This window comes from Saimiri boliviensis, chromosome 2 (assembly GCF_048565385.1).
Source record: "Saimiri boliviensis isolate mSaiBol1 chromosome 2, mSaiBol1.pri, whole genome shotgun sequence".
Classification (NCBI taxonomy): Eukaryota; Metazoa; Chordata; class Mammalia; order Primates; family Cebidae; genus Saimiri; species Saimiri boliviensis.
The window spans coordinates 121,079,545-121,100,378 of record NC_133450.1 but is presented as its reverse complement, the minus strand read 5'-3'; the positions used below and the strand labels follow the sequence as shown (position 1 = coordinate 121,100,378).

General features: G+C 39.2%; 1 protein-coding gene across 1 annotated transcript in view; it reads left to right on the top strand.

Moving 5' to 3' along the window:
• The window catches only part of EMC7 (ER membrane protein complex subunit 7), a 25,621-nt gene extending 4,787 nt beyond the window's left edge, over positions 1–20,834 (top strand). The window contains exons 2-5 of the mRNA XM_003935758.3: positions 1,629–1,748; positions 5,371–5,509; positions 7,967–8,047; positions 11,997–20,834. Of these exons, the coding sequence (XP_003935807.1) occupies positions 1,629–1,748; positions 5,371–5,509; positions 7,967–8,047; positions 11,997–12,149 (493 nt within the window). The 3' untranslated portion in view covers positions 12,150–20,834. The remainder of the gene's footprint in view (positions 1–1,628; positions 1,749–5,370; positions 5,510–7,966; positions 8,048–11,996) is intronic.

The following is a 20,834-nucleotide window of genomic DNA, read 5'->3' as shown; positions in this document are numbered from 1 at the left end:
AAGATGTCCAGCCCAGGCAGAAGTTAACTTATTTACATTGCAGTTCCGTCTTAGTTCATTGTGTGCTTTGGAGTAACACTTTTTCATGTTACTTTTTAGTAACTATTGTGGATATCATCAGTATTAGTCATTCCTCTAACTATGAAAGTATGAAGATTTAAGAAGCATTATTTTAATATATTATTATTATACTGGGAATTCTCTGATACAGTTGATTTGTTTAGAACCATTTGCTTTCCTGAAACAGAAAAAATTTTCCCCTCATAACAGTAGTTTCTCATTTTCCAAACAAATTAATTTTGATCTGTGAAATGAAATTGTCAGCTCCTGATAGAATGGTTTTCTAAGTCTAGGAAGTTTAGAAGAAATAGTAAGGAAAAGATGGATGTTTTTAACTAAACATTTTAAGCTTCTAGCAACCAAAGTAAATGGGAATTATGTATAACAAGTAGAACAAATGTACTTAAATACCTTTTGTTATTTGTTGAAAAGAACAGAAAACCAAAAAATGCAGATTAAAATTAGAACAAAATGCCTTTTTTGGGGGGTGGGAGTGGGGGAGATGGAGTCTTACTCTGTCCCCAGGCTGGAATGCAGTGGCACGATCTTGGCTAACTGCAACCGCCTCCCAGTTTCAAGCGGTTCTTCTGCCTCAGCCTCCCGATTATCTGGTACTACAGGCACACACCACCATGCCCAGCTAATTTTTGTATTTTTAAAGTAGTGACGGGGTTTCACTATATTGGCCAGGCTGGTCTCGAACTTCTTTGTGATCTACCCACTTCAGTCTCCCAAAGTGCTGGAATTGTAGGTGTGAGCCACTGCACCAGGGCCAATATGCTATTTTTAATAGTAAGAAATTGTTGGGGTGACTGGCAATACTGAACCGTAATATTGTAATAATAATATATATTCAATGAAGAAATGACTTTAGAATGGGAACTGTGTTTCTGTCGTCTGTCATCTCTATCCATAGAAGGAAAAGAATTACTTTCTATGTTAGGCTTCTCTGCTACTTTGGAGTGCTTGGGTATTTTCAGAAACTATTCAGTGTAATTATAGAAACTGAAGGCCAGGTGCGGTGGCTCACACCTGTAATCTCAGCACTTTGGGAGGCCAAAGCAGGTGGATCACCCGAGGTCAGGAGTTCGAGATCAGCCTGGCCAACATGGTGAAATCCCATGTCTACTAAAATTACAAAAATTAGCTGGGCATGATGGTGGATGCCTGTAATCCCAGCTACTTGGTAGACTGAGGCAGGAGAATCACTTGAACCCAGGAGGCAGAAGGTGCAGTGAGACAAGATCGCACCATTGCACTTCAGCCTGGGTGTCACAGTGAGACTCTCAAAAGAAAGAAAAAGAGAGAGAGGGAAAGAGAGAGAGAGAGAGACAGACAGACAGACACCATTGCACTCCAGTAAAAAAGAAAGAGGTTGGGGAGGGAGGGAGAGAGGGAGGGAAAGAAGGAAAGGAAAGGAAGAAAGAAACTGAAGCATAGGACGTTTGCCTATTTATTTGCCAGTTGCTTTTAATGTCATTGTTCGGGAGAGTTGATTTGGTAATAGCAGATAAGAAAAGACTAAACTGTTGATCAGAAGTAGCTAAATATGATTTTCATTTTTCCAGGACAGATGGGAGTTTTGTGGTTCATGACATACCTTCTGGATCTTATGTAGTGGAAGTTATATCTCCAGCTTACAGATTTGATCCTGTTCGAGTGGATATCACTTCAAAAGGAAAAATGAGGTGAGAGCAGCTGATTTAATTTTTGCCAAAAGCTAGTCTACTGAATACCTTGTCATATATTCCTTTTATAATTAATAGTTCAGATGAAAAATTCGTTTTATTTAAACTACAGCTATTCCTTAAAACGCTTAAAATATTTTCATGTTGTGTTAATCTGAACATTAAAAAAATTGTAAAGTTGAGTATCTTGCTCTGGCTTAAAATTTATTTTAAAGCTTCTAATATGATTATATAAAGAAAAGGCAAGATTACTTACTATAGGAGCTAAAGTGCCATCGAAGTTATAATTGAAATATGATTATTAAGTTGGAAATAATTTAACTTTTCTAAATTAGAAATACCATTCATCATCTGTTTTTCACTAGGATATTTTGATAATATCTCTTATTACCTGTCAGATACTTCATTGATCTAGAAATTACTGTGGTCCTTTCTTTCTGGAATCTTTTATGTTCAATGGAAATGTAGTATTTCTTTTTTTTTGTTTTTCTTTTCTTTTTTTATGAGATGGAGTCTCGCTCTGTCGCCCAGGCTGGAGTGCAAGGGCACGATCTCAGCTCACTGCAACCTCCGTCTCCCAAGTTCAAGCAATCCTCCTGCCTCAGCCCCACTAGTAGCTGGGATTTCAGGCACGCGCCACCATGCCTGGCTAATTTTTGTATTTTTAGTAGAGACAGGATTTCACCATGTTGGCCAGTTAGGTCTCAAAGTCCTGACTTCAGGTGATCCACCCATCTTGGCCTCCCAAAGTGCTGGGATTACAGGAGGGAGCCACCGTTCGTGGCCAGAAATGTCGTATTTCTAGGGAAAACAATTGAGGTGAAAAGAACTGGAGTCTAATTTAGACTGCGAGTGTGGAGAATAGCAAGATCTATTTGGAGTTGAAACATTTGTGTAGATATCTGTAGTCTTCAGAGTCAGCTTCCCATTATAATAGAACAAATTTATTTATTTATTTATTTATTATTTATTATTACAGGCACATGCCTGTAATCCCAGCTACTCAGGAGACTGAGGCAGGAGAATTGCCTGAACCCAGGAGGCGGAGGTTGCGGTGAGCCGCGATCGCGCCATTGCACTCCAGTCTGGGTAACAAGAGCGAAACTCCGTCTCAAAAAAAAAAAAAATTATTTTAATAATTGAGGGTGGGACAGAGTAGAGAACAAAGTGGGATTCATATATGTTCTAATGTTTTTTTTGTGTGTGTGATGGAGTCTTGCTGTGTCACTCAGGCTGGAGTGCAGTGGCACACCCACAGCTCACTATGACCTTCACTTCCTGGGTTCAAGTGATTCTTCTGCCTCAGACTCCCAAGTAACTGGGATTACAGGTGTATGCCACCATGCCTGGCTGATTTTTGTATTTTTAGCAGAGACAGGGTTTTACCATGTTGGCCAGGCTGGTCTCAAACTCCTGACCTCAAATGATCATCCACCTCGGCTTCCCAAAGTACTGAGATTACAGGCATGAGCCATGTGCCCAGTGTTGACCAATATTTTATAAGCATGCATAAATTAGTTTTGAATATATATGGGATATTCATTTCTGACATTTTGGCAGAGTGAAAAGCCTTAGAAATGCTGGATAAAATTATGACAAACATTTCTCTCTCTTTTTTTTTTTTTGAAATGAGGTCTCACTCTGTCTCAGGCTGGAGTGCGATGGCACGATCTTGGCCCACTGCAACCTCCACCTCCCGGGTTCAAACAATTCTCTAGTCTTAGCTTCCTGAGTAGCTGGGACTACAGGTGTGTGCCACCATGCCTGGCTAATTTTTGTATTTCTAGTAGAGACGGGGTTTCACCATGGTGGTCAGGCTTGTCTCAAACTCCTGACCTCATGATCCACCTGCCTTGGCCTCCCAAAGTGCTGGGGTTACAGGCATGAGCCACCGCACCTGGCCAAACATTTTCTTTTATTAATAAATGCATAGCTCCCCCCAAAACAAGGAAACTAGGGGATAAACTATAAACCACTCCCCACCTGAAATTTTGATATTTTCTAACCCATACAGCTTAGATTTAATTAGCAGTGTGCAGGGAGGAGGCAAACTGTGGGCTTGCTTGGAGTCAGAATTAGATCTAAAATTTGGTCCTCCCTTTGACACTTGATTCTAAAATCCAGAAGGCCCTGGATTTTTGGGGGGAAAAGTCTGACCCTGGCCTTTGGGGGGAAAAGTCTTCCTGAAAACTGATAGTTATGCTCCTAGACTCATTAAAATTTGGGATATGAATTTATTACTTCCTGCATAATCCAGGAACTTCCAAGCTGAGCAATGAACAAAATAGTTTCTGGTTATAATCCCCAAATTTCTGGCAGAAACAATTGCATAATCTCTCTGGAAGGAGATGCTCTTTCTATCTCCTTAGGTAAATGAAGTCAATTAAACTTGTAAAGTACCCAAGAAAACAGACTACATTGAGTCAGCAAATAAATCAGACCTCCAAGAACTTTAAATAGTAGAATTATTGGATATAAACTGTAAGATAATTTAACATGTGAAAGTACTTACGGGAATAAAAGCCTGCCATAGAAATGATATACCAGGGCCGGGCATGGTGGCTGACACCTGTAATCCCAGCACTTGTGGAGGCTTGAGGCGGGTGGATCATGAGGTCAGGAGATTGAAACCATCCTGGCTAACGTGGTGAAACCCCATCTCTACTAAAAGTACAAAAAATTAGCTGCACATGGTGGCACGTGCCTGTAGTCCCAGCTGCTCAGGAGGCCAAGGCAGGAGAATCACTTGAACCCAAGAGGCACAGGTTGCAGTGAAATGAGATCACACCACTGCACTCTGGCCTGGGCGACAGAGCAAGACTCTGTCTCAGAGGAAAAAAAAAAAAAAAGATATGATATACCAAAATAGGCTATAGATATTTGAAAAAAGAATAAAATTGAACTTCTACAATGAATGTAGGCATTGAAATGTACAACTTCATGGATGCATTAAGAAACTGAACAGAAGTTTGATGAAGTGGGAGATAGATCAGAAAAAAAAAATTCCCAGAATTCAACACAGCAGTGAACGGTGAAATAGGAGAGGCAGTTTTCAAAAAGTAAAATGGATCATGTGTAAACATGGATGAGAATTTTGATTAAAATTAGTGTATCTTTGGTGAAAAATGTAGTGTTACCTATAGCACTGTTGCAGTGCTTTCTTGCATTATAAAATTTTCTTGCAATATAGCCTTAAAAATGGATTACATCCAATAATGCATTTCTTAGACCATCAAAAAAATCCAGTATTTTTGTATGTTATAATGAAGTAAATTCATTACTAAATATAGTCAAATAACTTTAGCACTGGAAGGATTCTAAAAGAACTTTTGACATCAATAGAAGTTAGGAAATTCATCTAATCTCACAGGCCTAGGTGATGACAGAGCTACAGCTAGAAGATTACAAGTCGAGCGTTTTTTTCCTCTGTTTTGCTGCATATTTTAGACATGAAGATAAAGCTATTTTGGTGAGATTTTCAAGATCTAAAGTTTTGATTTTAAAGCATTTTAGAAAAAGCTGAAGGTGTGTATAATGCTTTGCTAATATAGTATAAGCAGTTCTTTTAACTAGTAGTGTTTTTAATGGAATTACTGTTGCTTTCCTCATGTTACTTTATCAGAGCAAGATATGTGAATTACATCAAAACATCAGAGGTTGTCAGACTGCCCTATCCTCTCCAAATGAAATCTTCAGGTCCACCTTCTTACTTTATTAAAAGGGAATCATGGGGCTGGACAGACTTTCTGATGAACCCAATGGTATGTATGAGCCTAAAATAAAGCACTTTACTAATACCTAATTCACTTCTAGGTAGTGGAAAACTTCAAACTACTGTGAGATAGAAAGCTGAGGTCAGATTGTTGGATGAAAGGATAATTGTGAGTAATTTACAGATTTTAGAAGGATAATGGCTTTGGGAATACGTAACGAAGAGAATATAGTGAGAATTGCACTGTAGATTTGATGTTGAAATGTGTAAAAGAAACTGGATAAATATTTATGATGACATGTTTTACATTTCAGATAGAATAAGAATATTCAGTAAGTCAGTCGTATCTGGAGCTGTCTCATTCTTCATACTACCTGCATATTATTAGTCCATTGATTAATGTGCCATCATTTATTAACCATCCCCTATTGATAGCACAAATAAGGATTTCTTTCTCTTTTTTTAACATGTGAAATAAAACGTTTTTCTGTGGTAATTTAAGTAGTTGGCATTATGAAAGTGATGTTATGATACTAATAAGAGAATACTAATAGCATGCATTCTTTAAAAATTTGTTTTTATTTTTTATTTATTTTTTTGAGGCAGAATCTTGCTCTGTTGCCCAGGCCGGAGTGCAGTGGCACGATCTTGGCTCACTACAACCTCCGCCTCCTGGGTTCAAGCGATTCTCCTGCCTCAGTCTCCTGAGTAGCTGAGACTACAGGTGCCCACTATCACATTCAGCTAATTTTTGTATGTTTAGTAGAGAAAAGGTTTCACCATGTTGGCCAGGCTGGTCTCAAACTCCTGATTTTGTGATCTGCCCACCTCAGTCTCCCAAAGTGCTGAAATAAGAGGTAAACCATTGTGCCCGGCCTTATTTTAATTATTATAGGTACATAATAGATGTATTTATTTATGAGGTACATGTGATGTTTTGATACAGGCATATGATATGTATTAATCACATCAGGATAACTGGGATATCCCTCACCTTAAGGATGTATCATGTTTTTGTAAATGTTAGGAACATACCAACTCTTTGGTTGGTATTTTAAAATATACAATAAATTATTGTTGTCTACCATCCAGAAAACAGTTTTTAGAAACAAACTGACCTTTTCTTTTGCTTTTTTTTTTTTTTTTGAGATGAAGTCTCTCTGTGTTGCCCAGCCTGGAGTGCAGTGGCGTGATCTTGGCTCACTGCAACCTCTGCCTCCTGGGTTACAGAGATTCCGCTGCCTCAGCCTCCCGAGTAGCTGGGACTGCAGGCGTGTGCCACCACACCTGGCTAAATTTTTTTTTTTTTTTTTTTTTTTTTTTAGTAGAGACAGGGTTCACCGTATTGACCAGGCTGGTTTTGAACTCCTGACCTCGTGATCAGCCCACCTCGGCCTCCCAGGGTGCTGGAATTATAGGCATGAGCTACTGCTCCCAGCCTCCTTTTGCTGGGAGGCAAAGGGAGTTTTTAAAAATTGAATTGCTGTTTAGAATTTATTTAAGTAGGCTGGGCGTGATAGCTCACGGATATAATCCAAGCACTCTGGGAGGCTGAAGTTGGGGGGTCATGAGGTCAGGGTTTCAAGACCAGCCTGGCCAACATGGTGAAGCCTCTTCTCTAACAAAAATATAAAAAATTAGCCAGTGTGGTGGCGGGCACCTGTAATCCCAGCTACTCGGGAGGCTAAGACAGAAGAATCGTTTGAACCTGGGAGGCGGAGGTTGCAGTGAGCCAAGATTGCACCATCACACTCCAGCCTGGGCAACAGAGTGAGACTCAGTCTCAAATAAATAAATAAAAATAAAAGAATTTGTGGTTTGGCTATATTCCTTGCTGATAGCTATTTAGATCACACATGATCTGTATTCAGAGGCTGTATATCACCTAGAGAGAAATAAATTAGTACTTAGAATCTGTCAGAGATAAAGAGGCAGGAGGGTAGACTGGATAGAAGAAGTCAGCAGTGAATCTCCAGACTTTATTAATCTTCTGTGTTCTCATTTCTGGAATTCTGTGGAAGTGTATCCAGTGCTTGATGCTTCTAGATCATTTTTCAAAACTCATCTGCTAAAGTAGATCAGTTTTACAAGAACCACAGTCATCCGAAAAGAGCAGTTAGCTTGCCATCAGAATCACCAATCCAATTGCCAGACTATGGATAGGAAAAAAGTGAATAGATAGTTCCATTTGCAAACTATTTGTGTTAAATAACACACTAAACTGCAAAAAGATAGGTGGGTGGCACAACTATGAAGTGAGGTATCTATATAAAGTCCAAGCATACATACAGAAAACTTTTACATTCTATAATACTCCACCATAGTCAGACAGACGGTACCTTGCTATCATCAGAACTGGTTCAGTAGCATTGAGGTGGTTGCTACTAGTGTTACTGTATATGTAACATTTAAATCTTTAATTTCACCATTGGTTGTTCCGTGCAATTTTTGTTCTGTTAACTGTAAAGTGGGGGAAAAACGTTTTCTGGATTTTTTTTTTCTGCAGGTTATGATGATGGTTCTTCCATTATTGATATTTGTGCTTCTGCCTAAAGTCGTCAACACAAGCGATCCTGATATGAGACGGGTAAGATGATTGTCCAGCTGTGGAGTTTTTTTCTGTTTTTTTTTGTTTTTGTTTTTTTTAAGAAACAGAGTCTCTGTTGCTTAAGCTGGAGTGTAGTGGCACAATCAATTTGAGTGGCCTCAGACTGCTGGACTCAAGCTATCCACCTGCCTCAGCCTCCAAAGCACTGGGATTATAGGTCTGAGCCACCATGTTTGTCCCTGTCTGTGGGTTTTTGAACCATATTGTGATGCTTGCTCTATCCCATTGTAGCTGGGTGGCTTGGTTTTTCTGCTTTATTCTAGTTCCGAAGCCAAATTAATCTGTATTAACACAGTATTATCTTCCTGGCATTTAATTAGTTGTTTCCATTAGACTAGATAAATTGTTAGTTCTGCCTGATAAAGGCCTGGATCTCTTTGTATAGCTAAAACATCTTACTGAATCCTAGCCTCTTTATGTGCCTTACTTTTTAAATAGTTGAAATGTATAATAATTCTGGTATACTTAATCTAAATAATTCACAAAATGATTGCTCCTATGATCTATCTTTACTTTGCAAAACTTCTGAGTACATACTCAGTTTATGTGTTCAGACACACGTAAGTAATTCAGATAGACCGTGGGGGATGGATAAGTAGAAGAGTGACCTTTAAATTCTATACCACAAACCCATACTGGTTTGGCAGAGGGAGAGGATTTGCTAAGTAGGATGCTTCAAATTTAGTGCCACCACATTTTCTCTTTGAATATTGGCTTCTATTTGAGCTCTTCATTTTTTCAAAAATCCATTGTATATTTTTCCATTCAACCATCAACAAGTATCTTCTGAGTTTCAAGGTTTTCCATTTTATTTAGTATATTGATGTGTTGCCATTTTATTAATTGCTGAGTAAACATTTATCAATCAGTTTCTAGGGTCTAGATACTGGAGATTCAGAAATGAATTATAGGCCATTCCTATCATCAGTAGGCTCATAGTCCAGTTAAATGTAGAAAATAGAATGGATTTATCAAATAATCTTCTTGCTGTCAGGGGATTTTGTGACTTTTCTTTGTTCTTTTTTTTTTTTTTTTGAGACAGAGTCTTGCTCATGTTGCCCAGGCTAGAGTGCAATGGCATGATCTCGGCTCAGTGCAGCCTCCCCGTCTCAGATTCAAGCAGTTCTCCTGCCTCAGTCTCCCAAGTAGCTGGGATTACAGGCACCCGCCATCACACCCAGCTAATTTTTGTATTTTTAGTAGAGTCAGGGTTTTGCCATGTTGGCCAGGCTGGTCTCAAACTCCTGACTCCGTGATCCACTGCCTCGGCCTCCCAAAGTGCTGGGATTACAGGTGTAAGCCACAGTGCCCAGCTCTTTTTTCTTAATAGAAATGTTTGCTAAGGTAGTAGGTGATTATGTTCTGTGGAAGGTAATAGGTGTCTATTCCGAGCAGGAATGGCAGAAAAAGATTCATAGGAAAAGAAAAGTTTATGATATTTCAGAATGTTTTATTGGTAAATGTTTGCCGTTTTGCTTCAGTGTTAGAAAGTAATACATCCTATGCATTCCTTGTATGTGTTAAGCCAATTAACTGTGGCATCAGTAGAAGGAAACATGAAGAGTTACATTTGATTAAAAGTTCATTCCTTGTAAAGTGCTTTGCACATAGTAAACATTGTAAAAAGTTGATTCAAGAGCTTCAGAAGCTCTCTTCCTTGGCACTGCCTGCAGAGGTGGCGCCATTTCCTAATTGGCATATGACTGCCCTCAGATCCTTTGTGAAGCCCAAGATCATCAAAAAGAGGACCAAGAAGTTTATCTGGCACCAGTCAGACCAATATGTCAAAATTAAGCTTAACTGGCAGAAACCTAGAGGAATTGACAACAGTGTTGGTAGACGATTCAAAGGCCAATTGGTTATGGGAGCAGCAAAGAAACAAAGTACTTGGTACCCAGTGGCTTCCAGAAGTTCCTAGTATACAACATCAAGGAGCTGGAAGTATTGCTGATATGCAGCAAATCTTACTGTGCTGAGATTACTCACAGTGTTTCCTCCAAGAACCACAAAGCAATCTGGAAAGAGCAGCACAGCTGGCCATTGCAGTCACTAGTCCCAGGGCCAGGCTGCACAGTGAGGACAAGGAATCAATGGCTCATATGCATGTTTTATTTGTGTTTAAATAAAACCACAAAAACTGGGAGATAAAAAAGAGCTTCAGAATTGAACAGATTCCAAAATAGAATTGATATATGTTTGTAGGGACTCAAGAGCTCTTACCATATCATTGATTTCTTCATTGGGGCATATTAACATATTTTGTTTAGGTTTACAATATTTCTTTTCCTAGCCTTATTTGTAAAAGCACCTTCTCCCTTAAAACGTAAGAATAAATTCTATCTTTATGGGAAAAGTTCAAGCTAATATCATTAACAGTGTTCAATTTGAAATGGTAAGCCTAGTGCTGTGGTGTGTGCCTGTAGTCTCAGCTGCTCAGGAAGCTGAGACAGGAGGATCACCTGAGCCCTATCTCTTAAAAAAAAAAAAAAAAGAAGAAGAAGAAAGAAAGGAAGGAAGGAAGGATAGATAATACAGTATTGGCTATCTTTTTCATGTCTGAATGGGACTAAAGTCAATTTTAAGTTCAGTTTTAGAATGTCACTTAAAATTTAAATGAAGCAGACATCACATTAATATTATATAAATATTAAACAGTACTTTAGGCCGGGTGCTGTGGCTCAAGCCTGTAATCCCAGCAATTTGGGAGGCCGAGGCGGGTGAATCACGAGGTCAAGAGATCGAGACCATCCTGGTCAACATAGTGAAACCCCGTCTCTACTAAAAAAAATACAAAAAATTAGCTGGGCATGGTGGCTCGTGCCTGTAATCCCAGCTACTCAGGAGGCTGAGGCAGGAGAAATGCCTGAACCCAGGAGGCGGAGGTTGCGGTGAGCCGAGATCGCGCCATTGCACTCCAGCCTGGGTAACGAGCGAAACTCCGTCTCAAAAAAAAAAAAAAAAAAAACAACAGTAGTTTATAGATTTTTTGCTCAATTAAGGGGGAGGAGAAATACTCAAAAGTGCCAAATCCTATCCTGTTTTGCCAACGACTTGTTTGTAACATTTGTGTTGACTGCTTTAGAGTCTAATTGAAGTCACCCAAGCCATACAGGATTCATAGATTTAGTACTGAGGCTTATAAATGAACTCTTGGAAATACTACACTTCTTTTCCAAACTTTACTGATGCCTTTATGTATAGTTAAAAATTAATATTCTGATTATATGCATCTAAAGAAAGCATGAACTTAAAAATGTATTCATTAAAATAATAAGAAAGCATCTTGTTCAGAAAATATAAAATAAAATAGGAATATGATCAAATATATTCATTATCAGAAAAAAATATTCTTTATTAAAACACAAGCAGAAGGCCGGGCGCGGTGGCTCAAGCCTGTAATCCCAGCACTTTGGGAGGCCGAGGCGGGTGGATCACGAGGTCGAGAGATCGAGACCATCCTGGTCAACATGGTGAAACCCCGTCTCTACTAAAAATACAAAAAATTAGCCGGGCATGGCGGCACGTGCCTGTAATCCCAGCTACTCAGGAGGCTGAGGCAGGAGAATTGCCTGAACCCAGGAGGCGGAGGTTGCGGTGAGCCGAGATCGCGCCATTGCACTCCAGCCTGGGTAACAAGAGCGAAACTCCGTCTCAAAAAAAAAAAAAAAAAACACAAGCAGAATCAAACCTTAGGCAATACTTTATTGGACATTTACTAAGAATTAAAATGTTTAGTGGTTAAAGGAAGCATGGAAAATAGTTACTAATGATGTATATAGGTGAAGTTCTATGGAGCAGGATGTTGCATCATTGTTCAGAACTAGTACCTTTCACTTGTTATACTCCTTTCCTTTTTCTTTAATAGGAGGTGTTAGGAGTTAAAAGACTTGAAGGATCCTATATATCATTGTGCCTTGTCTTCTTGCAGGAGATGGAGCAGTCAATGAATATGCTGAATTCCAACCATGAGTTGCCTGATGTCTCTGAGTTCATGACAAGACTCTTCTCTTCAAAATCATCTGGCAAATCTAGCAGTGGCAGCAGTAAAACAGGCAAAAGCGGAGCTAGCAAAAGGAGGTAGTCAGGCCTTCCGGAGCTGGCATTTGCACAAACACAGCAACACTGGGTGGCATCCAAGTTTTGGAAAACTGTGTGAAGCAACTACTGTAAACTTGAGTCATCCTGAACGTTGATCTCTTACAACTATATATGTTAACTTTTTAGCACATGTTTTGTACTTGGTACACAAGAAAACTCAGCTTTCATCTTTTGTCTGTATGAGGTCAATATTGATGTCACTGAATTAATTACAGTGTCCTACAGAAAATGCCATTAATAAATTATATGAAGTACTATACATTATGTATATTAAAACATCTTAATCTAGAAATCAGATTATCTTTTTTTTTCATGTAATGTTTCTTTCTTCCTGACAATTTTCTTCAGTTATCTGAGGCTTGAAATTGACCTTTCTTCTTTAAAAGGGAGTGGTTATTTTAGATTGCATGCACATTGTTGTTTATGTGGCCACCCCTTTCAAAGTTTTCGGTTCTACTCTGCCGTTTAATTCCCTAATAATCTGAGGTGGAACCGTATGTTGCTGATGTAGTTTCTTTTTTTAATTATTTTTTTAAATTATTTTTTAAATTTTTTTTTTTTTTTTTTTTTTTTTGAGACGGAGTTTCGCTCTTGTTACCCAGGCTGGAGTGCAATGGCGCAATCTCGGCTCACCGCAACCTCCACCTCCTGGGTTCAGGCAATTCTCCTGCCTCAGCCTCCTGAGTAGCTGGGATTACAGGCATGCACCACCATGCCCAGCTACTTTTTTGTATTTTCAGTAGAGACGGGGTTTCACCGTGTTGACCAGGATGGTCTCGATCTCTTGACCTCATGATCCACCCTCCTCGGCCTCCCAAAGTGCTGGGATTACAGGCTTGAGCCACCGCGCCCGGCCATGCTGATGTAGTTTCAATTTTTTATTATTACAGTTAGTTTTAGAGTATGGATATATGAATCAGAATAGATCTTACCAACTTTTTTATTCTGGTTACCATCTATGGTACTCGTTTTACAATTACTGAGTACCAGCTATGTGCTGTCATGCAAGGTAGAATATAGAGATGGATAAAATCCAAGTGCTACTTGTTGACAGAGCTTGTTATGTAGGGAAGGAGGACAAATAATAACGGAATGAATGGCCAGGGAGAAGTACAACAGTAGAAGAGCCTTCTAGAGCCTAAAGATGGGAAATCAATCTTAGAGCTCCATATTGTAATTGAGTTATATATAGAACAGGTAGCTCTTCAATCCCCTCATCTTTCTCATCATAGATTCTCAGAGTTGTTAGAAGATAAATGATTACTTTTTTTTTTTTTTTGAGAGGGAGTTTCACTTTTGTCGCCCAGGCTGGAGTGAGATGGCATGATCTTGGCTCACTGCAACGCTCGCCTCCCAGGTTCAAGTGATTCTCCTGCGTCAGCCTCTGAAGTAGCAGGGATTACAGGTGTGTGCCATGACAATCAGCTAATTTTGTAGTTTTAGTAGAGACAGGATTTCACCATGTTGGCCAGGCTGGTCTTGAACTCCTGACCTCAGGTGATCCACCTGCCTCTGCTTCCTAAAGTGCTGGGATTACAGGCGTAAGCCACTGCACCTGGCCATAACTACTTTCCAATCAGGAGTATCTCAGAAGTTTTCTATTTCAATAAGTTACAAATTTTTCATACCTTTTCCTTTTGGGTTATTTTAATTAAAGAACAACTCTCAAGCTACTGTATTACTTCTAGTAGAGGGCTCCTATTATTCTCTCCCATATTAAAAAACTCCTGTATTGCTTTCTTAAAGTTATTAAATCAGTGAAGAAAACAAAGTATAGCTTCCAAACTTAATTTTCTCTTTTGTACTAGGTTCTGTTGTTCATTTTAAAGTGAGGTACATGTTTTCTCTTAAAGAAATAAGTTCTGGGCTGGGCATGGTGGCTCATGCCTGTACTCCCAGCGCTTTGGGAGGCCAAGGCGGGTGAATCACCTGAAGTCAGGAGTTTGAGACCAGCCTGGCCAACATGATGAAACCCCATCTCTACTAAAAATACAAAAAAATTAGCCGGGCGTCGTGGCAGGCGCCTGTAATCCCAGCTGCTTGGGTGGCTGAGACAGGAGAATTGTTTGAACCCAGGGTAGGAGGAGATTGCAGTGAACCATCACGCCACTGCAGTCTAGCCTAGGCAACAAGAGCAATACCTCATCTAAAAAAACAGAAAAGAAAAAAAATAAGAAATAAGTTCTGATGCAGAACATTTTATTAACTGTCTCTGTTTATATTATATACACTAACGTTTTCAAACTGGTTAAGCTATGAATGATTAGATGGGTAACTGGTTAATGATAGAACTAGGTCTTTTAAAATTGAGTCATTTATTGAAAATAAAGGGTTAGAACCCTAGCTACAAGTTGTTCAACTAGTATTCTAATTTTCACTTAAAATTAGTGTTCTAATTTTCACTTAAACATGAAGTTTTTAAAAAATGACATTCTCCTTTGTAATTCAAAGGAGACATAGTAAGAGTCATATGACCAGAAATCATGTTTTTTTTTTTTTTTTTTTTTTTTGAGACGGAGTTTTGCTCTTGTTACCCAGGCTGGAGTGCAATGGCACGATCTCGGCTCACCGCAACCTCTGCCTCCTGGGTTCAGGCAATTCTCCTGCCTCAGCCTCCTGAGTAGCTGGGATTATAGGCACGCGCCACCATGCCCAGCTAATTTTTTTTGTATTTTTAGTAGAGATGGGGTTTCACCATGTTGACCAGGTTGGTCTCGATCTCTCGACCTTGTGATCCACCCGCCTCGGCCTCCCAAAGTGCTGGGATTACGGGCTTGAGCCACCGCGCCCGGCCCCAATCATGTTTTAAAATTTCATGATTTACCCTGTGACATGTTTTTATCTATGTAACAAACCTTCACATGTACCCCCAAACTTAAAAAATAAATACAAAATTTAAAAAATTATAATTTAGATTGTCAACATTTGCACATAGAACACCTAATGACTAAGAAATTAGGAAGTACTTCCAAGGAAATTAGCATTTCATATGCTATGTAAGAAACTGATTATTTTACATAGATTCTATTAGCATCTGAATATAATATATACCCCTTATATATTATATGTACCCCTTATCATATTACCTTTGAAGATAATATATACCCCTGATGAGATGTTTTATCTGTTGTGTATGAAATCTTATATTTTCATAGAACCATCTTCAAATGCTTAGGGTGCTTACAGGCACAGAAATGACTGTATATTATGCGACGATATGGGGTTTAGTACAAAGAGCCCCTGGTTTACTGCTAACTTGCTTTGTGAAAACTTCAGGCAAGTGAGTTTCCTGGACTATGTCTTATCTTGGTCTTTGTTCTGTCTCTAGCATCTAGCATGTAGGCACACTAATCAAAGTTTGTTGGATGCAAAATAAATAGACCTTAAATTTCCTCATCTATAAATAGAAGGATTTGGATTAGACCTGTAAATTTCTTTTTGAAATTTCAAATTTGAAATCTCAAATTCTGTTATAATTTTAACCCGGTCCTAGTATTTCCTACCCTAAAGAACCATATGATCAGCGCTGGCATTTTTTACTTCCTTAGGTTCTTTCTACTGTTTCCCATTTGGAACAAAGTATTGCTTTGCTCTTCTTTTTCATTTTTTTTGAGACGGAGTTTCGTTCTTGTTACCCAAGCTGGAGTGCAATGGCACGATCTCGGCTCACCGCAACCTCCGCCTCCTGGGTTCAAGCAATTCTTCTGCCTCAGCCTTTCAAGTAGCTGGGACTGCACGCATGCGCCACCATGCCCATCTAATTTTTGTATTTTTAGTAGAGACAGGGTTTCACCATGTTGAGCAGGATGGCCTGGATCTCTTGACCTCGTGATCCACCCGCCCTTCCCAGAGTGCTGGGATTATAGGCGTGAGCTACTGCTCCCAGCCTGTTTTGCTCTTCTTTAGGGCCTTTATCAGATTTGGTTTACATCTATCTCCTTTATTTATTTATTTTAAATTATTATTTATATTTACTTATTTTTTGAGACAGAGTCTTGCTCTCACCCAGGCTGGAGTGCAGTGGCACAATCTCGGTTCATTGCAGCCTCTGCCTCCCTGGGTCAAGCGGTTCTCTTTTGTCAACCTCCCGAGTAGCTGGAATAACAGGTACGTGCCGCCATCCCTGGCTAATTTTTTTATTTTTAGTAGAGATCGGTTTCACTGCATTGGCCAGGGTGGTCTCAAACTCCTGACCTCAAGTGATCTACCTGCCTTGGCCTCCCAAAGGGCTGGGATTACAGGCATGAGCCATCAGGCCTGGTCGCTGTGTATCTTCTTTTAAATGTAAATTTTGTGTTTTATAATTTTTTACATCTGCTGAATTAAATCTGAATAGTGACTTTGTGCAAAACAAATTTTGCTGTTCATTCTTGCCCAAAAGTCCTTATTGTCAGAATGATTTCTCCAGGGCATCTATTGCTCCCAAGTTTCAAACAGTGTTTCAGGAGCTGAAACCTCAGGATTTACCCCACATCTGGTTAACATTTTGAAAAGATTCAGGATTTTACCTAACCTGCTCTGAGTAGAAAACCATTTTACCATTTTCCCCCTATGTTTTCTCTGACAGGAGGGCAGATACTGTCATACAGTATCATTCTCAGAAGTTTGAAGGGTTTGAAAGGCCCAATAAGCAATGTTCATACAGATAAAGGAGAGCTTTTCTTTTAAGTAGTCACTCAGACTTTCAGGAAGTTTTGGATTTTTTTTTAGTGCTCAAAGTACCTTTTGTTTAAAAACCTATTGAAATATTTTTATTAAATATTGTAAACCACTATTTTCATTTTTGCTTATTGCCTTTCAGGTCAAATATAGACATAGTTTGGCATAGTTACAATCATGTGTGTACCATTTTGTATTTAAATTCAGCAAAAATTCTGCTAAGCATCAGTTTCAAGTAACACAATAGAAGCTAGTGACTAAGTCCTTTAATTTAGTTCAAGGAGTATGTTGAGATAGAACCAGTTGTACTGAGCTCTTATGCATTTAGGTGTGATAATTTCCATTATTTAGAGTCTTTTTAAAAAATTTATGAGGCAGGTAAGAATATTTGGTTAAAATGTTTATATTAGGAGAAATTGAAGGTAGCTTTGGTAAATTCAGATGGTGTCTACAAATTACGGATATTGTTTTTATATTCTTGGTAAAAGGTGAAGTATTTAAAATTTAAAAATGCTCCCAAAATAGCACCAAATATTAGCTTATCTCTTTTGTTCATGGTAATACGACCTTATTATGAGCGCCTAGGGTACCCGAAGTTTCCACAGTGGCTTCTGTCTGATAGGACTAAGCCAGCCAGGAAAGCAACCCTGAGAAGAGGAAGGAGTAAATTAAGGTCAAACAGTAAACTACAGGGATGGGTGGAACTAGCTGTATACAGCATTTCCAACAGAAAACTGTTGACAAGGCATTTAATTCCACTGAAATTTAATAATCTAATAATTATTGATTCATATCTGTACCTCTAGATAATTTTGAAATCAAATTTTTCACATATATGAATGTAAATAATTTATTTCATTCCCTTTTAAAAAATTTTTAAATAATTTATAAAGATTGAATATAGGCCAGATGCAGTGGCTCATGCCTGTAATCCCAGCACTTTGGGAGGCTAAGGCAGGTGGATCACCTGAGTTTGGGAGTTCGAGACCAGCCTGACCAACATGGAAAAACCCTGTCTCTACTAAAAGTACAAGTTTATCTGGGCATGGTGGCACATGCCTGCAATCTCAGCTACTTGGGTGGCTGAGGCAGGAGAATCACTTGAACCTGGGAGGCAGAGATTGCAATGAGCCGAGATCACGCCATTGCATTCCAGCCTGGGCAACAAGAGTGAAACTGTCTCAAAAGGATTGTATACTTTGAATATATTCATGTATAATGTATAATGACTACCACAATCAAATTAATTAATACATGCATCGCCACTCATGATGTATTTAAGATCCCTGAAACTTGTTCATCTTATAATTGAGGGTTTGTACCCTTTGGCCAGTATATTCCCATTTCTCCTACCCCTCAAACCACCATGTAATTCTCTTCTTCCATGAATTTGGCTTTTTTAGATTCCACATATAAGTGAGATTAGGCATATAAATTATCAATAAGTTTGTAATTATTAATATGCTTACTTTTCAGATGAGGAAACAGGTTAAACAATTTCCCAAGCTCATCAGTGGGTAAGTGGTCTTAATCTAGAGAAAACTGTTAACTACTTTCTATAGTACTGCTCTCACATGCTAAACTGAAAAACAACATTAATATACCTATCATCAACACATGGCATATATCTCTTCCAACCTGTCCATCCTCCCCCTACCTCTATTGGCATGATCTAGGGACTTGCCTCTCTCCTTCCAAACTCTACTTAGAGAGAAAGCAGTGGTGTAGTCAAGAGAAATTGACTTCCAAGAGAAAGTAGTTGTAGTCCTAGTTTCTGGTAACTGGAGTTTTAGATGCTAATCTTAAACATGTGTTTAAAAAGCAAATCTGAAGGGGTCACTCATCAGTTAAACCCTTTATTGACTGTGATGGACTTCAAGACAAACATCTTTTGTCCCCGAGCACAGTTCCTTCAGACTCACTTCTTTCCACTTATATATCTTAAATTATTCACAGTTCCCCACTGAAAACTACATGCTTTCTCACCTCTGAGCCTTCATCTCAGCTCTCCACCCAACTCCTATCCTTTCCCCTTATCAATCTCTTATCTCTCTCTCTTTTTTTAGGACTTTCTACAGATATCTTCCAGATGCTCACTAGGATCAGATAAGGGCCTTTGTCCCCCTTCATGCCTGTGCTTATCCTATTGTAGCACTCATTTTCTGGGACTACTTGTCTACTTCTCTCATTTTCCTACCTGCATGCTAGGCTCCTCAGACTGTAAAGCACTAGTAATACAATAGTCCTGCTCTCCAGGAAGGGTAGGAAGAATATTAATCTCTCCTCTAAAATAGTTCTGGGGTGGCTGCCATACCTGCAGGTTAGGATTCTAACTCAAATAATTAGACACGGATGGAGATCAGAGACGCACGGTGAATTAAGTTTCTACTTTTTAGGGAATCATAAGGATACTAAGAATACAGGAAAAAAAATCTCAGGTATGCACTTATTTAGTACTGAATACATTGTAGAGTACCTATGCCATGTATGTGCCAAGAGCTATTAAGTGAGGGGACATGATCATGAGCACAGTAAGCATGAACTCTGACTTCAGAGCTGAGCATTTAGTGGGAGACACAGACATTGAATCAACTAAACACAAGTATCTAATGAAAACCTTGATAGATGCTACCAAGAAAAAGTCATTTGTAAGCTCATAAATGGGGAACCTGAATGGGTGGGTAGAAGGCAAATGTAAGAGCACTTCTATTAGAAAGTGGCTTATAAGTAAGATTGAAAGACTAGGAATTAATCAGGCTGAGGCTGAAAAGAGGGGAATAAGAATGAGATGCTTCCTAGTCTAAGCTGAAGCTGGGTGGACTTGGAGGTTGGCTCTTGAAGGAACTGAAAGAACAGTACAGCTGGAGAGAAGAGAGGCGAGTATCTGGAAAGGTAGGCAGACATCGCCTGGTTGCATTGCAGGCCTGAATTTGCCTTATCTTCTGGAGGACAATACCCTGATTCTCTCTGGAAAAGTCATAAGGGAAGGCCTGTGTATGGTGTTTAGTGTGCTTGAGATAATGAGGTAGAACTGAACACAGATTGGGAGCCAGGCCAACTTGGGTTTGAATCTTGTGAGTAACATGGTGGTGACTATGGCTAAAGACCATTAATAATAAGTAAGGTAGTGAAGTAATAAGGCTCCTTTTAATTATTATTATTATTTTGAGACAGAGTCTTGCTCTGTTGCTCAGGCTGGAGTGCAGTGACACGATCTCAGCTCACTGCAATCTTCGCCTCCTAGGCTCAAGCAGTCCTCCTGCCTCAGCCCTGCTAGTAACTAGGATTACAGGCATGTGCCACCACGCCTAGCTAATTTTTGTATTTTTAGTAGAAATGGGGTTTTTTGGCCAGGCTGGTCTCCAACTCCTGACCTCAGGTGATCCACCCACCTCGGCCTCCCAAAGTGCTGGAATTAACAAGCATGAGCCACTGTGTGGCCTATTCAATTACTTCTGTTATTTCCAATCACTTCTAGTTGAAGCCTAGAATTATTATTTACTTTACTAAAGGATTTACTATAAGCTTCCTTTAAATAGTTCCCCCTAATGCACCTAAAATAGATGTGATTGTCCCAGGCAAATCACACAATTCTGGAGGGATCCCCTCTTATAGAGACCTGAACTGGGCTGTGACTGGCTGTGATCACCTGATCAGTAATTAGATTGCCTAGCTGGTGATTCTTGGATATAAAAAGATGGTGAATAATATGATCTGGCTCTGTGTCGCCATCCAAATCTCATCTTGAATTGTAATCCAAATTGTAATCACTACATGTTGTGGGAGGGACTTTGTGGTAGGTGATTTGATCACGGGGGTACTCCCTACCATGTTGTTCTTGTGATAGTGAATTCTCACGAAATCTAATGGTTTTATAAGGGATTATTCCTCTGTTCACTCTACACTTCTCTCTCCTGCTGCCATGTGAAGAAGGACATGTTTGCTTCCCCTTCTCCCATGATTGTAAGTTCCTTGAGGCTTCAATTAAACTTCTTTCCTTTATAAATTA